This window comes from Cryptotermes secundus, unplaced genomic scaffold (genome assembly GCF_002891405.2).
Source record: "Cryptotermes secundus unplaced genomic scaffold, Csec_1.0 scaffold355, whole genome shotgun sequence".
NCBI classification, from domain to species: domain Eukaryota; kingdom Metazoa; phylum Arthropoda; class Insecta; order Blattodea; family Kalotermitidae; genus Cryptotermes; species Cryptotermes secundus.
Window position 1 is genome coordinate 1756935 of NW_019737088.1, and position 18362 is coordinate 1775296.

The window sequence follows — 18362 nt, forward strand, 5'->3', positions numbered from 1 at the left end:
TCTCGGACTCATCTAATGGGCCATACAAGCCCTCCTCGTGTAACATAAATCTTCTAGTTGTACATTTCTTACTACGTCTTATATACAATTCTACTATCTTTCATAAAGTTCCCTCGAAACGTGATCTACCCTTAAATGTCTATATTAAATTACCACATACTATAGTTACCACTACACCCTATGTATAACCTTGACACCGACATATAAGTACACGATCTATACCTCTTAACCCAATCTATCCTTGGTTATACGGATTAAATCCCGCATAATATCTTTACTACAACACACTAACCCTAACCTTGATATATATACTATGAATCACTGATTGCCTGACTAATGTCCTAGGCCTTTACATGAATCTATTATCCTACCCTCAGGGCTCACTGGGTACACTGGAAATTGCACATTCAATAGCTCAACACTGTTATCACCAATACTATGAAAGAATGATATTATCAATCAGCATGGCTATTATGCGTAAACAAACCCACCTGTAGTACAAGATGCCGGCCCACTGCCTCCGCTGGTCAGACCCATGTTGAAGAGAGCCTTCGGCTGACAACCGAATATTCTGTGATAGAACATGATTCAAATCCCCCGAAATTCCCTAATTTATCGTTTTCTTTCGCTGATTCAGCGTTGACGACAGAGGGTAGCTGACTCCCCCTCAGTGTCCTTAATCCTCATAATCACCTCCTCATTGGCTCTCATGGGTGGTTGTGGGCGGACCCCTTGCATCTTATTGCCGTGTATGCAGTCTCTCTCGATTACCGAGTAACCGAGTGAGGCAAGCTCTTGGCTCTGTGAGTACACAGACTTGCTGAGTATCCACATTCTTAACCTAATTGCCAGTCCTGGTGTTTACAAATTACTGTAAGAACTGCGAAACGCTTTTCGCAAGTCTCTAGCTTTTGGGTAATACCATACNAAAAAAAAAAAAAAAAAAAAAAAAAAAAAAAAAAACACCGATGATGATGATGATGATGATAATAATACAAAAGAACACTGTTGGAACAGCACTGGAATCAAGAATATTCCGTTGCAACCACGGGCAGCCTTACCCATACCAGCCAGACAGAAGACTCTCCAAACATAATTTAGAATTACAAAATCCGAAATAGGATTTCAGTTCCAAGTCCTCCAGCTGCCGGTAAGCAACCACTCATGAGTACGTCTACCTTCAGACTGCTGACACACCTACTTCCTTCTGAGACATTCGTGGAGAGGGAATGAAGGTCACGTGGTCAAGATAAGTAGAAATAACGGTAAAGACATCAGCATAATGCCAGTGGGGATGGGGTTAAGGAATGGCAGGATGCCAGGATGCAACACACATGAACCAGCTGAGTACAGCATGTCTTATTGTAGAAGTTCATTTGATGATAAAGCTTATGGTGATGATGACATTCCTACTTTGAGCATACAGTACTGTAGTGGACAAATAAACACTGATATGTATTACTTATTGAGTCAGCCTGAACCAACATAAATTTGGGACAGCACATTATATACCAATACAGCATGGAAAGTGGCTGGTTATTTCCTGAATTAGCAGATATATACTTCTAGTGCTAGGAGAGTATAATGGAAATACTACAGATGCTGTTAGAAGAAACAGAAAAAAAATACCCTAATTGGAGGGTGTTAGGTTATTGTACTTCCCCTTCTGTTTACCACTGACTCCAAGAAGCAGGAACATTTTTTCACTGAATGCAATGGTATATACACATTCTGTAGATAATGTATGCATGGAAGGGCAGATCCTCAGAGTTGTTGAAAGACAGTCTTCCATCAGTCCCAGATGTCTTGCAGGTTGTACACTTACCCTGGTTCTGTATTTTATATATTACAAGAACAGAAATTGTATCTGTATCATGTTCAGACTGCATGTCATACCACACAGTACACCAGTGGGGATGGGTATTCTGTCAATGTATTTTGCAACAGCACACTGACACCCCTATGATTAGAGCAAAGGTTTTACTCACAGATGAATTGTGCTTCACTAGGACTGGAATCATCAACCTTTGCAATGAACATGTGTGGTTGGATGAAAATCCTCATTCGCTTAAATCTCATCATCAGCAACAACAGTTTTCCATGAGTTCCATCAACCATGGGGTTAGAATTTTAGGTGAGGCCCTCACATTTTACTGGCATGAGTTGATGTTGGAGTGTTGGAAGATATATCCTTTAATGTCTTTGCATGTGGTTTCATCAACATAATGGTTCTCTACCACCCTCAGTCCTGAAGTGCATCAATGGCTGTCTGAAAATTATTATAAATGTTGAATTGGTCACAGACACGAAGCTTCAGTTCCCTGGCCTGCCCACTCACCTGACATGAATTCTCTTGATTCTTCTGTAGGAATGTTTGAGAACCAAGGTCTGTGCCACTACAGTTGATACTAGATTCAGCAGTTGGCAAGTGAACTAAGAATACACCTGGGACCTTTGAATACTTGGAAGTTTATTTTCTTGCAGACTAAGTTATGTTCATGCCATTTCTAACACCTCTTGCAAGAAAAATATATAGGTCATTAGGAGCTCATTTGTTTGTTTTCTTTTTATGTGCAACCTATTAAACCAAGGAACTATTTTAGGTATGATGATGGAAGTTGAAATTAGAATAGCTGTAACTTTTTAAGGAATGTCCTCAGAGTACATTTCCATATAAACGTTTTTACTGATTTTGATGTCCAGAAACCATACTGTGAATTATGGCATGTAATAATGAGACACTCCATATATGGAAAGATACTATGACACCTATATAAGAATTGAAATATTTGCTGAAGCATTCACTCAATAGAATGATAATAGTGAGACCACAAATTGACATTAAGGAGTGAAAACACTGCAACTAAGTGAAAACACAGTGAGGGATCTCCAGGTCTCGTGAAAGCAGGCTTTTATTGACCAGCTGAGGAAGACCCTGCAGGTAATGGAGTATATCATCATTCAGTGTCGTTTTTCCACATTCTTCCATTCTTCTCTAATCCTCCCATAAGCATTCCTCTTGTATCAACTTTTTTACTGTTTTTTGTGTATCTTAACTCACTTGGTCTACTCAAATAATTGTCTATTTAATATCTTAATTTTTAATGTAGTATGTTATGAGATTACTGTGTTGTCTGTGTTTTGTCCCATTTCAACTTTTGATTGAGAAAACTGATCTTCACAAAACATGGTATGAACATTTTACCACTGGATTCTATCTCAGCATCATACTTTATAATTTCTTACAGTTATTAATAAAAACATGGCAAATATGTAAACCTGTGGGGTGGGAGCATTCCTGCTTTAAACTCCTTGTTGATGCTTATGGTCATCCACGTGTAATATATGCCCATACCACTATATCATAAATTTCACCAACTTTTCTTGTAATACATAGGTCGTACTGAAAGTCATGAGCAACAATTTTTTGTAAAGTAACATGCTTTATTTTTGACAAACCAAATACACCACCTCAATCTACAGATCTTTCTTTATTTTTCCACATAATCACCACTTCCTTGTACACATTTCTCCCAGCATTCTGGGAGTTTGAAAATTCCCCTTCTGTAAAATTCCGTTCCAGCCATCCGAAGACACTGACGCACTGTTTTCTGAATTCAGCATGCTTATGGAAGTGTGTGCATGGGTGTGAGCAGTGTTTGAAGATTGGTGAAACATTTTAAAGATGGGAACACCAGCATCGAAGATGAGCCTCGGAGCGGTTGTCCTCGAACAGCCTCAACTGAGTGCAACAAGGAAAGAGTGGGTGAGATCATTCAAGATGACAAGCGTGTGACTGTGGACACAATCGCCTGAAAACTAGGAATAGGGCACAGTGCAGTACAGGAGATGATTGAAAGCTTGGGCTATAGGAAAGTTTGTGCTCGTTGGGTCCCGCGGTTATTGACCGAAGACCACAAAGGTCAGCAAAAAGCCATCACCTCAGAACTGCTGCAGAGATATCGACACAAAGGCAATGATTTTTTGCTCTGTATTGTGACAGGTGATGAAAGTTGGTTTCACCATTTCGAGCCTGAAACGAAATGGCACCATTTGCATTCTCTATCAAAAAAAGAAGGCAAAGACAGTGCCATCAGCTGCGAAGGTGATGGGCACAGTCTTCTGGGATGCAGAGGGGTTTATTCTGGCCGAATTCCTGGAACCTGGGTAAACCATCAATGCTGCTTGTTATGTCCAGATGCTGCACAAGCTCCGTCGTGCATTGCTAGATAAACATCCTGGACAAAACATCATCATCCTGCATGACAACGCTCGCCCCCATGCTGCTCACCTCACATTGGAAGCAATTGCAAAGATGGGGTGGGAAGTTCTTCCACACCCCTCCTATAGCCCTGATCTGGCACCCTCCGACTACCATCTTTTTGGATTTATGAAGGATCAGCTATGTGGACAACGTTTTGAGACAAGGGAGGTAATTCAGAAAGCAGTGCGTCAGTGTCTTCGGATGTCTGGAATGGAATTTTACAGAAGGGGAATGTTCAAACTCCCTGAACGCTGAGAGAAATGTGTACAAAGAAGTGGCGATTATGTGGAAAAATAAAGAAAGGTCTGTAGATTGAGGTGGTGTATTTGGTTTGTCAATAATAAAGCATGTTACTTTACAAAAAACTGTTGCTCATGACTTTCAGTACGACCCTCGTATTTCTGCATTTAGATCTTTCCTAGTTAGTGAGTTATATTATGACAATCTTTCTTTACAGGAGGTGTGCACGCTGATACTGGCTGTTGAAACTGGTGATCAGATGAACTTAATCAATGTTGTGGGGTTATTTTTCTGTTTGGGAGGAATTATTTTCCATGTCTTGCACAAATCGACTATTGCCAGCAGAAGAAGCAATGTGAATGAGTTTGAAGGAGATCTGTACAACACTGAGGGAGATGCAAAGCAGTCAGACAGTGGCTCGGATTTACGAGTGCCTCTGCTTGCAGATTCCTCTGTCATGTTCACATCAGGGAACATTTATAGCACAGATGAGAGTGATGAGGACTCATCAAACGTTCTGTTCAACATTCTGCAGAGAAGGGACAACTCAAAGTAGAGGTCTTAGTCATAACTTGCCTTGTTTGATTTTTATACAGTTTCACTTTTGTGTTTCATGTTGGTGGAATGAAAATCAGAATACTTCTTAAGTAATGGCTGTTGTGGATGTATTTAAAAATGAATTTTATACTTTGTACAAGGAACTGATATGAACAGCCATACAACAGATTTATCTTTTAATAACATAAGAACATATGTTATAAAAATTATATTGCTTTCCAACACATTCCAGTGCGCACATGCATGTTGTTGACTTTATGTAGTGTGGACTGTACTGATTTTTCTCTTTGGGTTTGAAAATCAGGGTTTAATGTAAACATCCCTGTGTTGAGAACCTGAGGAAATTAAACTTTTATCCATGAATTTTATACGCACAATTTTATTTGGGTGAGTTACTCCAGGGTTTGGTCCATGGTATGGGTAATGGGGGGGGGGTGTCTTTGGATTAAAGCAGCTGGACCATGAAGCTGAGCACTCACCTCTATATAGTTCCAAGGTTTAGAATGTGTGGAGTTCTCCCTCTGTGACCTTATATTGACTTCAAGGTATGGTGTTTATTTAGCACAAGGGTAACTTTACTTTTTACTTATAATTTTAAAATATGAAGCAACTTATATAAGACAATGATTATTATTATTTAGTCAACACAAGTGTGGTATAAACACACCATGTGTTTGCATGTACCACATATTTTAGCCTATTGCAGCCATCATCAGGTATATGGAGCTTATAAAGTCGCCCTTCTTTCTATCTGCTTTGCCTCCCTACACTGGCCAATATTTACACATTGGAAGTGTGTTGTACAGGTTATCTAATGTCCTTGTGTTATAAAACCTATTAAGTATTGAAATTTAATTTTTTTTATTATATTTCTAACTTACATAAATTTTAAAAGTACTGTCTTCTGGGATATGATGTTATATAGTCTGGCATAAATGTGCAGAGTGCTTGAATTTTGCTTGGTTTACATTTCACTCATGATGAAGGATGCCATATTTTCCTCTGAGGTGTCAGTAAACTTTTACCAGACTGCAAAATGTCACATCTCAGAAGATAGTTCTCTTCATAATCACTGCTGTGAGAACTTCAGATCCTTATATATGTATATTTTTGCATTTAATAAGTTATTTATATAAACAGAGAACTGTGACTGGCTATGGACTGGATGACTACAGAGTTTGATTCCAAGAAGGAGCAAGAATTTTATTTCCTTAACTGCTGAACGCAGTCAGATTTCTTGAATCCACCCAGTGAGTACTGGGGGATCTCCAGAGATGAAGCAGTCACAGCATGAAACTTAAAACTTACCTTCAGCTAATGCTGAGGTGTAGAATGTGTGGAGCTTTATCTCTGTGAGCTCATATGCCTTCACAGTCTGGTAACAGTGGCAACTTGACTGCTACTTCTACCAGAGACAACGAACAACAGTACATTGAGCATTCACAAATTGTACTTTAAAGTGGAAGGTTAGATACCAAAGTTGTATTTGCAAACAATGTCTTTGTTACAAAAATATGATTTCTAATTGTCATATTATACCAGAAATTTTTGTGACATTAACAAAAATGTAAATAATGCTAGATAATTCTCAGGGGATACATGTGGCTTTGAGGCCATGACTTCAGGACTGATTTAAGATAAGGTAATTTTATAATCACTGTTTGTCACTGTCAATACCATTTTACAGAAGTATGTGAGGTAAAAATAACATGCAGTTGTCTGCAAGCCACAGTTTGGAAATCACTAGGTTCTGCATCTCTCCTATTTCAGCCTGAAGGCCTGAAGGTATGCTGTGTTTTTAACACTAAGGTTTTCTTAATATGTACCACATGTAACTTCATGGAGTTTGAGAAACTTTTGTAGAATTCAGGATATTTTTATGGTTCCTATTGCAAGTATAGAACAGAGGAGTTGAATGCAAAAACGGCATTAATACTTCTTGCCCAACTTTAGTTAATAAGTGACCATATTATAAATGCAATTTTAATATAGAAGTAATGTTTCATGCCTATTTTAATTGATAAGTGTTTACATTATTATAACATATTAAAAATATGTTTGAAATGATAAGCCTGGTTTTTGTGAACCACTGTTTGTAACATGAGTGACAGTTTGAACATTATAACAATCCACAGTTCCGTCCAGAAGTTGTTTGGTTGAAAGTATTTTGAATAATTCTAAATTATTTGTTATGTACTTAAGTTGAAATAATGCTGTCACAAAAAATATATATAACTTGACCAAACAGTGATGGCATTCTCGCTTGAAGAATGACATGTGGCATTCATATTGTAACCTGGCAAAGTGTTCAGCTGACTTAGAATGATGGCAGTAGAGCTGAATGTTTTAAAGGGCATAATGAAGAACACCGGTCTCTGTATCATTTGACAACTGAATCACAGAACTATTTACTTTTTAATCTTAGCAACATGATTTGAAGTAAAAGTGCTATGCTTACAGGATCTATTAAGACCTGTTTTCTTCTCCACTTCACAGAATTTCATAACATTGTAAATTACACACATGATTTGATGCCACAATACTTAACTTTGAAATGGCATGCTTCACCAATGAGAAGTCATGTTATACTTGTCATGGAAGAGACTACATTGGAAGTAAGCATTGCACTTGACAGTTACCTCACCACAGCTGTATTTCACTTTGCTGGGTTACACCTGTATTTACATGTAAACATGTTCATTATGGCAGAGCTGTGACTCAGTGATCCCTGGGCCCCCCTGCATATGACATAATATCAACCCCCAAACTCAGCTGAAGGACATTTTAAGTCCAAGCATCAAAGTATGCACATGTAGCCAGGACCACTGATAGTGGAACAGTGCATGCAAAGAAAACAACTGGCACTGCATGTGGCCAACATGTGATTGTCAGCTGCTGGTGTCCCTGGCTGCTAAGACTGTTTTGAGGTGGACAGAGTTGAGCGCTGAAATGGGAGATCATTCAATTGCAGATGGACAGTACTACCCTCAGGGGTTGCTAGTTTTTGCTTGGCCATACTTTAACATATTTGATGCAACTGAAAGTTATAAAAATTAATTTGGCATTGTTATTTTTGTTTTATACAATTCCTTGATACAGTGGGCTATTTTTGAGAAAGCTGCTTTCAAGACCCAAATCTATGTGACAAGAATACACTTCCCTGGTTGAATAAACAATTAATGATATATAAGACAGGCCACATATAAAAATATATACAAGATGAAACTGTTGTGGTTAGTACAGAGTTCCTCTCTTGAGTGACAGAATAAAATCTTTTGGAATCATTTGACATTAATTTCAAAACTGTAGGATGTGTCACAAGAGACATGTAAAGTGATTTTTGTTTTTAAAAAATGCCAGTTTTAAAGAACATGTGCTACAAATTCTGTTTTAAAATAGGCAGAACTGCTATAGAAATATGTGGCATGTTGAAACTTACTTTTAGAGAGAAGATAATGAGCTGGACTCAAATATTTGAGTGGCTTTCAGAGTTGAGAAGCTGATGGAATTATGCATCAGGAGTTTGTTCTATGGAATAACATTTAGTCAGTATTTCTACACAAATGTTCTGCAGTATTTATTGACAATGAAATATAAATTTCTTTTGTCTTTATCAGGAGTCAAAAATATTCATTATGTACTTGTCTGTGCAGGAATTTTTGGCCATAAACTGTATGACTATAGTCCCATATTCTGCATTTCCCCAGATCAAGCCCTGTGTGGCTCTTTTCTGTTCCAAAAACTCAAGTTAGCATTCACAGAATCATTATAATATAAATTGCAGAGCTAAAAATACAAGACTTCCTATAATTGCTTCTACCAATGGCAGAATAGCAAGATTTGCTGCATTAGGTTGCAAGGAAAGTAATGTAAATAGGGGCAGCATATCATAGCTACTAAAAGCATTAGCTATAAGGAAGGAAATTTAGTGTAGGCATTGGTTGATCACACTTTGTATAGTATTTTCCTTTTGACTCATTTCTCCAAACATTTAGAGATGGAAAAAAAGTACTTTGATATCAAAGATAATATTTTATAGGTTTTGGGTTTAAAACATATATAACTTAGAACAAATGAAGAATTATGGAGAACAGTAAATCAACATACATTCATTGTATAGTGGCAGAGCCACAACTTACCTTATTTTAAAAAGGATCCTCAGCATGTCATCTACATCTAAGCAGGCCTCACTTCTTGAGACAGTATTTTTAAGTATATGACAAAGTTTCCTCTTCACTTTATGAATTGCTTGACGAATCTCTGTACAGTTGCTGTTTCATGTTCATGTAGCTATCTAATAAATGCCACTTCACACCAAAGGAGGAAGGAAAGAAAGAAGGAAAAGAGAAAACGTCTAACCAACCAACCAACTCCATGAAATTGAGCCCTTCTCGAGAAGTTGCCACTTGTGGAGCTACTCAAGAATTTCCCAACGTTTTATGGAACCCGAAGATTCAGTACCGTGTTCACAAGAGCCCTCCACTGATCCCTATCCTTAGCCAGATGAATCCAGTCCATACCACCCCATCCTGTCTCTGTAAGATCCATTTTAATATATCCACCCACGTATGTCTTGATCTTCCAAGTTTTCTCTTTCCTTCTGGCTTTCCCACCAATATCCTATATGCATTCCTTTCCTCCTCCTTTCATGCTAAGTGCTGTGTCTATCTCATCCTTCTTGCCTTGATCATTTTTATTGTACTTGGTGAAGAGTACAAGTTATGAAGCTCCTCATTATGCAATAGAGAAAACATCCACAGTGTCAAATTCTTATTTCACATTCCAGAGGCATATGATTTTGTACGACTGTTGTTTCACATGGTTATAGCTGTAGCAGTTTTGTTTCAGCATACACTGAACTTTCTGACATATCACTCTGAAGAGCAAAAAAATGCAACAAATTTCTGTGTCTCCTGATTGACCACAGTGTCATTCAATTTATCTTCCATCAAAAATGTCACATTTGTGTCTCCTGTTTGTCTACCATCTAACTTGTATGGAATTATTCCCCCAAAGTTGCACTGCTTACAGTCATATAAATACTTACAGATTTATCATATAAAAAAATCCTTTGTTAAGTACTGTATTTCACTGTGCTGCACTTGAAACTATCTTGAATAGAAAAAAATCATTTGCATATATCTGCAAATTTGTAAAACATGATGATAAAGGGAACCTTACTGGCAGTGCAAGGCCAGCGAGGTGTGGCAACAGTGACTCAGTTTTGGAGTAGAAATTGCTAACCGAGATTCAGCAACAAACAACACTGCTTATATTACAACCAATAGTAATGTTGCTGATAAGTCTGAAGGTTCTGTGACGAATGTGTGTTATCAAGCTGACATGTATATTGTACATTTTTCTTGTTTTTGATTAAAAACACATGTTTTGAATGCTGGCTCTGCTTCCAGAATGTTGTCTTCTAACTAAATGAAGATGATGGAAAATGTTGAATACATGTGTCACTACTTTATTGAAGTTACTAGTATTGTCTGTAATTCATAAAGACTTATTTTGTATGTCAGACAGTAAAATAAAAGCACAATGTAAAGACAGACTGGAATACAGAATTAACAATAATTCATTACACATTTTAAACAATGTTCTCAGTTTGGTGTTAATGTGTGAGAAGTTTACTGGAGATAGACAGCTGTCCCAATCACAACAGTTTTTATCCAGGGAAGTGTTTATTCTTATACTCTTTATTTCTGACAAGTTTTAATGAGAACATGATCTATTAGATAAAATGAGAAGTACCCAGTCACCTTTTTCATAAGGAAGCTTGTTTGTACCTCAGAATTTTGAACATGTGTTCAGTAACTGTGATTATAGTCATAATTGTAAATGGGTGATTTATGTAAGTATTGTTGTTCAGTTACTTAAATGTTTGTTTTTGTTGATCGTATTTTGGATAGAATTTATAAAAATCAGTGTGTTATACTTACTTAAGCCTGTAAAATTAAACTGTGATTGAAGTGAAGTTTAAGTAAGTGTACTTATGATGTGCATTTGCTTGGACAATTATACAGTAAATTTCTGCAAAATATTATTACATTTCTAAATAAATGAAAATGTATGTAGTAACCCAGTGGCATATTGCTAATTTTGCTTATTTAAGTCGAATAAATTAATTTTTACATGTTTATTTTTAAGTATATCTTTAAATCACTAAATACTATTTCACAGCATTCAACAAGTTCATCAGTAGACCTTTAGTGGACATGCTGGCAATGTTAAGCAATTGGATGGTGTCAGAATATGAAGTGCAAATTTTCATTATTGATAACAAGATTTCTTAAATACATTTTCAATGCCTCCTTTAGTTTCAACAAATGGTAGCATGATTATGAATCATGAATTGGAGAGGATGTGGAAGGAAGTGTTCATGATCTATATAAGGGGATCCAGCTCTATCAGGATAGTCAGTTACCAGGCCTTCTTGGCTTGGAGATAAATATAACAAGAGACCTACTAAATGAGAATAACTGTTGATGAAACTGAATCTGAATTGAACGCTATGTGGTATTCAGAATTTCTTACATAAAACCTTATGTTTTTATAGTGACTGTATGGCATATTCTTGGCCAGTCAGATCTGTAAGTATGGAATAAAACTGCAGGTCATATTTCATGTCTAAGACATCTATCATGATTTGTGCAGTAACTTTGATTTACTGACACCAAACTTGATGACTTAAGTTCTGGTATACTTTTGCCACTTGTTACAGTTTATCAATGTATATACTTGTATATATGAGGGCTATTTGGAAAGTAACCTGTTTCATTTTAGGCAATTAATGTAGGAGCAGGGGAGAGCTTGCACATGCAAGGTAGCATCACATGACTCATTGCCTTGTAAACCATCACATAACTGGTCACCTAGTGTTTGTTCCTGTCTCTACAGAGTGGGTTATGATGTGTCTTGTGATTGATGCAACAACTGCCTCCGTTCCAGCAGTGACTATGTTGAGAAGTAGTTTAAGTATGTGCATATTTTTTGTATATAATAATTTTTTTCTCATTGCTTGTTTTGTTAACAGCTCATTGGAGGTTACTTTCTAAATAGCCCTCATATGTACGAGGGGTACCCAAAAGAAACCGAACTTATTTTTTTTAAACTTATTTATTCAAATTTTAAGCACAAACCTTCAATCCCTTTCAAAAGTACTCTCCACTTACACTAATACACTTGTCTAGTCTTTTATTCCATTTTTCAAAACATTGTCTAAATTCATCTTTTGAGATGCTTGACAGCGCCTGCGTCGTTTTTTTCCTTCACCTCAGCAACACGAGCAAAATGCTGAAAAAAAGTTTTGATCATTTTGGGACTCTTCTTTCAAAGCACAGCATGCTTCCACGCGACCTTGTTTTTGTTCAGCAGTCAGCAGTCGTGGCATGAATTTCGCAGCCACCCTTTTCATTCCCAAATCTTCTGTCAAAATTCGCTGAACTGAGTCACTCCCGACAGCTCCACAATTTCTTCAATGGTCCGTCGTCGATCTTCCTTGATGATTTCACGAATTTTTTCAACATTTTCATGTGTTCGGGCCATTGCAAAAACGACGATCACACAAAACAGTTGTCACTATAAACTCTGCCGAAACTAGTCCTTACCTTCTGAAGCAACGGTAGTCGGCTTATCGACTCAGGAATGTTAGCTCTATGCGCTCATAGCAGCAAAACGCGGTACTACAAAAGCTCTGCCCACAAAAAAATTAGTTCGGTTTCTTTTGGGTACCCCATTGTATAAACTGATGAGTAGTAATGCAGAAATTAATATATACATGGTAGTAGCGTGTAACATATGTAGCGAAATATAAAGTGTTGATTTAATTACAGTATGGAGGCCAGAACTGATCACAACTTCCAATGTATGTGATTGGGTTAACTGCTGTAACAGAGGACCGCTGTTTTCAGGTGGCATTCTCAGGGCTTTACTCTTGTGGTACACCATACCAGCATGTTTCATCACAAAACAAAAATACACAGTAATTCAGGAGTTTCCACTTATATTAATCAAGTGATCCTTGGTTAAAAAGGATCATGCCGTCATATGCTTAAGGCCATAACCACTTCCCGACACCAAAAATGTCATTTGTAGGGTAGTATGTATGACAAAATGATGGGTTCTAGTTCGGATTATTGGATTTATTAGCACTGTGGTCACATATTCTCCTTAATCACACTGAAATACAGGCAATGCAGTGCTACTGTTGATTTCACAATTTCCAGTTTGCCATTGCACATGCGCTAGGATTCTCTGCTTCCACTAGTCGTCTCCTGGCAATGGATCTCAACATAGACTATCACTTCAAATCACTATAACTATTACACATAAAATCTTCCGATCACACTTCAAATCTTCACAGGCTGACCTCCTGTATTCTTCTGTATTCCTCATTCCACTTGGCTCCATTCGCGCACTTCCACTGCTACTATTTCTATCTTGTAACTGAACTCAGGACTATGTCACACACACTCACTGTCACTTCTAGTTCCAACTCGATCTCTTCTCATGATTCCTCCACTACTATTTCTTTCTCGTAACTGCTCCCAACTGAACTATGGCACTCACTTATATAGCTGAAGGACAGACAACTCATCACCATAAACACATGTCATGTGATTGCTACCCATTACTGTTGTGTGATGTCACCACACATGCACGAAAGATGTCATGTGTCGGCCATGTACTGTTGTGTGATGTCTTAATGCATGCCTTGCATAGCAATGGTCCATCCATGGACATAGAAAACACTGTTCCTGTACTGTTGGCCACGTGTGTGTTGCGAGGGCTGTCTAGCAGTGGCTGATGTTTACAGATTCACTGCTTAGCAATGGGTCTATACACCACAATAAGAATATTCATCCAATTTGGAAAGTGTGAGGAGTCATGGCAGTTTTAAAGGGAGATAAAATATACCACAAATATGGGTTTGTAATAAAAATTCCACATTACCTTCAATGTAAAACTAAAATTAGTGTTATTTAATTAGGCAACATGTTACAAAACTGTTCTAAGTATGTGCCTATGACTGGAATGCACATTTCTGCTCAGCTACCCTCTGTGCTGCCAACCCCTTCAGTAATATGTGAAATCAGTCACTCATGCTTATGTTACACATGCATGAAGCTTTACTTCCACAAACCCATGTACACCTTTCCAAATGATGCAGAGGAACAGGGGCATTTTTAACTTTCTTTAACCCTCTTATTTTGTTAAAAAATATATATTCAAAATGAAGATGTGCTTATGACTTTCACTCATGAAATTCAACATGGTCTTCTTCTGAATGTGCCTCCGTTTCTCGGCAGGCCATCGTCTCTCCGACCGGTATTACTATGGGGACCTCTTTTTGTTGTGCCGCCGGAGGTTTCATGTCCACTGGGGCCGAATTTTCTTCTACTAGATGTGCCTCCATCTCTTGGCAGGCCAACATCTCATTGTCTTTGTTAGGGATCGACTGTCGATCAACTACATCCGCTTTTTCTCCTGGATTTTTCTCCGTTTCATCTTGGCAGGCTGTCGTCTCTTCCTGCCAGGCATTCATCCTATTGTCTTTCGTGGTGGCCATCTCTTCTCGCCATGCTTTCATATTGGCCTGTGTGTCAGCCTCCAATCTTGCCAGGAAATCCTCTTTGTCAGCGTCTAATTTTGCCATGAAATCCTTATGGTCTTGGCTTGGTTGGATCTCATGTTGGCGTCCATTCTTGCCAGCATTTCCATCATCTGCTGCATCTCAATTTTGGTGCAGTAAAATACCCGATGCACAATAATTCAATTATTTGTCAAGGCGTGTTTAAGTTTGTAAACAATTCTGACACCACTTGTAACGTGTCTTGAGTTCGAATCTTGTTGATCACGTGTGTAAGTTCGTATCCCACTTCTGACACCACTTGTAACGTGTTTAGACACTGAAACTTCCGTTCGGATTGTTAATTGGTTTATTTAACAACCTATAAATTTCGGCTACAATTAATTATAACAATGTTACGGGGTTTCACACTTTATAACCCTATTTGCAGTAATCTGTTCACTCTATCTTCAGTAGTCTACACGTTTTTACAGTTTTACAGTTTTATTTTTTATCAGAAAACTAAAAGATATTGCTCCTCATCTGTGTAACATCACAGTGTCAGCATTGTCCCTTCTACAGAGCAGGGATGGGGGAAAACTCAACATTTTTAATATAGTGCATGTGCTATGTACATTTCTTGTGATGACTACCAGTAATTTGAAGGCAGTTCCACAGAATGTGTGTTACATATCATACGAGTATTTGTACTTTTATAAAGTGTGAGATGTGTGTGTGTATTTGTATGTACTTTGTCATCAGTTTATTGACTATAAAATATCAAATTCCACAGAAAATATGTATAGTGTATGTATGGGCATGGTAAGGGCACAAGGGTGATAGTATGAATTTTCTGTTTCATGCACATAGGATGATATGATGTTTGACGAACACTTAATAGTATAAAGTCAAAAATTGTTACACAAATTATACTTCTTGGTTTATTAAAAGTTTCTTCTAAAGTATTTTGATCACAATTGAAATATCACCACTCTTTAAAACAATTATGATTCAATCACCTTACTACTCTCAACAGTCAGTTGTTTATGTGAGCACTGAAAATAACAGGCTACAAGTATTGATGTATTTAATATAATTATAATAGATATTAACCAAACATTCACAACAAAAGTTACAGTATATTACTATAACAGAATGGACCTTGCCACCATGAGATTTCTATTTCTCAAGATATCATGAATGGCAAGTCCACAAGATTATAGGGTTTTACAACATGACATCAAGTTGAATCTTAACTTTGCACTGAATTTTAACTAAAAGTTCTAGGAAGAACTTATGATGCCTACTTCCCCTCAGATATTTCAGTCTGTATAATGAGAACAGCAGTAATTACAAAGGACTCATTATATTATTTAGTGGTTCAGTTCTGTCCAGAAACTGAAGTTTACCATACTTATATGTTCATAATTATTAACATATAACATGATGTTATATACAGAATTTGCAGTTATGTTAATGATCTGCCTCCTACCCAAATTTCACATGCACGCTCCATGCTCCACTGACCAGAAGTCAAATATATATTTTGTGTGGCTGACATGTTGTTTTCTAATAAGAAATAAATAAATAAAAAGGAACATATTTTAAAAAGAATTATCAACATAAAATTTGAGGACACTACATTAAATGTCACTGGTGTCACTCCCACCACAGACGTTTGTACAACTGCCAGTTTGGTATTATTGATGGTACAGAACTGACACATACAAAGTACAGGAAAACCTGCCTTAAATGGACCCTTTATGAAACGGAAATCTGTCTTAAACGGAAATATTTTCAGTTCCCTTGACTTTGGGGCTGAAAAAGATGTTAAATAACCTGGATTAAACGGGAACTGTCTAACGCGGACAACGGAAATCAAACTAAGCCTTAATACGAAAAATTTCCAGTCTTCCGGAATGCATCGTTTAGAATAATTTTAGGCATCCTATACATTCTACAGAATTTTGTTTTCCATAACTCTTTAAAATAAGCTTCTAATGGCACTGCACTACCTGCACTGAGATTCAGCAGAATTGTTTTCCCCTTCTGGAAATTGTATTCAGTAAGGGTTCTAGGCCTACAGTTTTACTTTAGTCGAGCAGTTGTCATCATGGCTACAAAGACAAGAGTTGTGCTTGATCTTAACACAAGATTAAAAGTGATTCATGCGAGTGAGCGAGATAAATTGTCTGTTAAGCAGATCATGAAGATGTTTAACGTCAGTAAAACTCAAGTGTATGAGATTCTAAAGAAGAAAACGGAAATTTTGAAGTGGTGGGAAACTTGTGCTAGTGGAAAAATAAAAAGAGAACTTAAGAAAACTGCAAACGAAGACGTTAATGAAATAGTGTGGGAGTGGTTTGTCAGTGTGAGGGCGAAAAATCACCGGTTGTCGGGTACTATGGTACAGAAATATGCTAAAAAGACGCTGAAAAACTGGGGAAGACTGAATTCAAAGCATCTAACGGATGGTTGGAGAGTTTTCGCAAAAGACATCGGATAGTTTTTAATGAACTTTGTGGTGAATCAAGTGATGTAAATAGTGAGACCATTGAGGAATGGGAAGCTAAATTGCCATCCATAATCGAGGGATATGAACCTGAAAACATAGCGAACGGTGATGAGACTGGACTGTTCTTCCGCGCGCTTCCGAATAAATCGCTGTGTCTGAAAGGTGAAAAATATTTGGGAGGAAAACTGTGCAAAGAAAGATGGACTGTTTTTCTATGTGGTTTTATGTCAGGTGAAATGGAGAAAACCTTAGTGATTGGCAAGGCAGCAAAGCCATGATGCTTCCGAAACATGGACACACAGAAACTTCCCGTTGAGTGGAGATCCAACAAAAAGGCATGGATGACGTCACAGATCATGGAGGAATGATTAACGGCCTTCAATGGTAAAATGAAAATGCAAAACCGGCATGTTTTGTTGTTCTTGGATAACGCAACATGCCACCCCCATATCGAACTTTCCAACATGCGACTTGCTTGGTTCCCTCCAAACACCACTAGTGTTTCTCAACCAATGGATCAGGGCATCATTCGGAATGTTAAGGTCCACTATCATAAATTATTAATGCAATCTTTGCTTGTCAATATAGATTCTACATCATCCGCCTCTGACAGTTCTAGATGCGGTTATTTGGATAAGTCAAGCAGCAAAGAAATTGTTACCAGAAACTGTGACAAAGTGTTTCGAAAAAGCAGGATTTTCTATGATAGAAGTTACTCCTAGTGTAGAAAATGAGAATGACCATATAACATTGCATGAATGAAGCTGCTTTCAGTAACTGAGGACTACATCAACATAGACAAAGATGTGCAAACAGAACCAGACACAATGAATATCGATGTATTAGTTGAGAATTTCAGAGAAAATCGAAAAGGAAGAGAGGAGGAGGAGGAGGAAGAGGAAGAAGAGGAAAATGACATTGTGATAGAAGAAGAAAAGTGTAGAGTCAAGACTTATCAGGATGCTGCCAACAGTTTAAAGGTACTGCAGGAGTTTGCCGTGCTACGGAATGATTCAGACATGCTTACTCTAATTTCTCAAGCTAAAGTGTTTGTGGAAAGTCAGGTAGCCAAGAGAGTAAACTGCGTGCAAAAAACTCAGCCGGAGTTCTGGTAAAATTATAAAAAGTGAGTACTGCAGTTTTTTTCCTGTTCAGTGTAATGTTTGCATGTGTTCAGTGATTATAGTCTGAATAAAGTAATGAGCATGTTG

At 37.5% G+C, this 18362-nt stretch overlaps 1 protein-coding gene across 6 annotated transcripts in view; it reads left to right on the forward strand.

Annotated features, from left to right (window-relative positions):
* The window catches only part of LOC111870059 (solute carrier family 35 member C2), a 42843-nt gene extending 36690 nt beyond the window's left edge, over positions 1–6153 (forward strand). For all 6 annotated transcript variants that reach the window (XM_033753662.1, XM_023862022.2, XM_023862023.2 and 3 more), the window contains exon 8: positions 4722–6153. In XM_033753662.1, coding sequence (XP_033609553.1) covers positions 4722–5060 — 339 coding nt within the window. In that variant the 3' untranslated portion in view covers positions 5061–6153. The remainder of the gene's footprint in view (positions 1–4721) is intronic.
* Positions 6154–18362: the final 12209 nt, after the last annotated feature.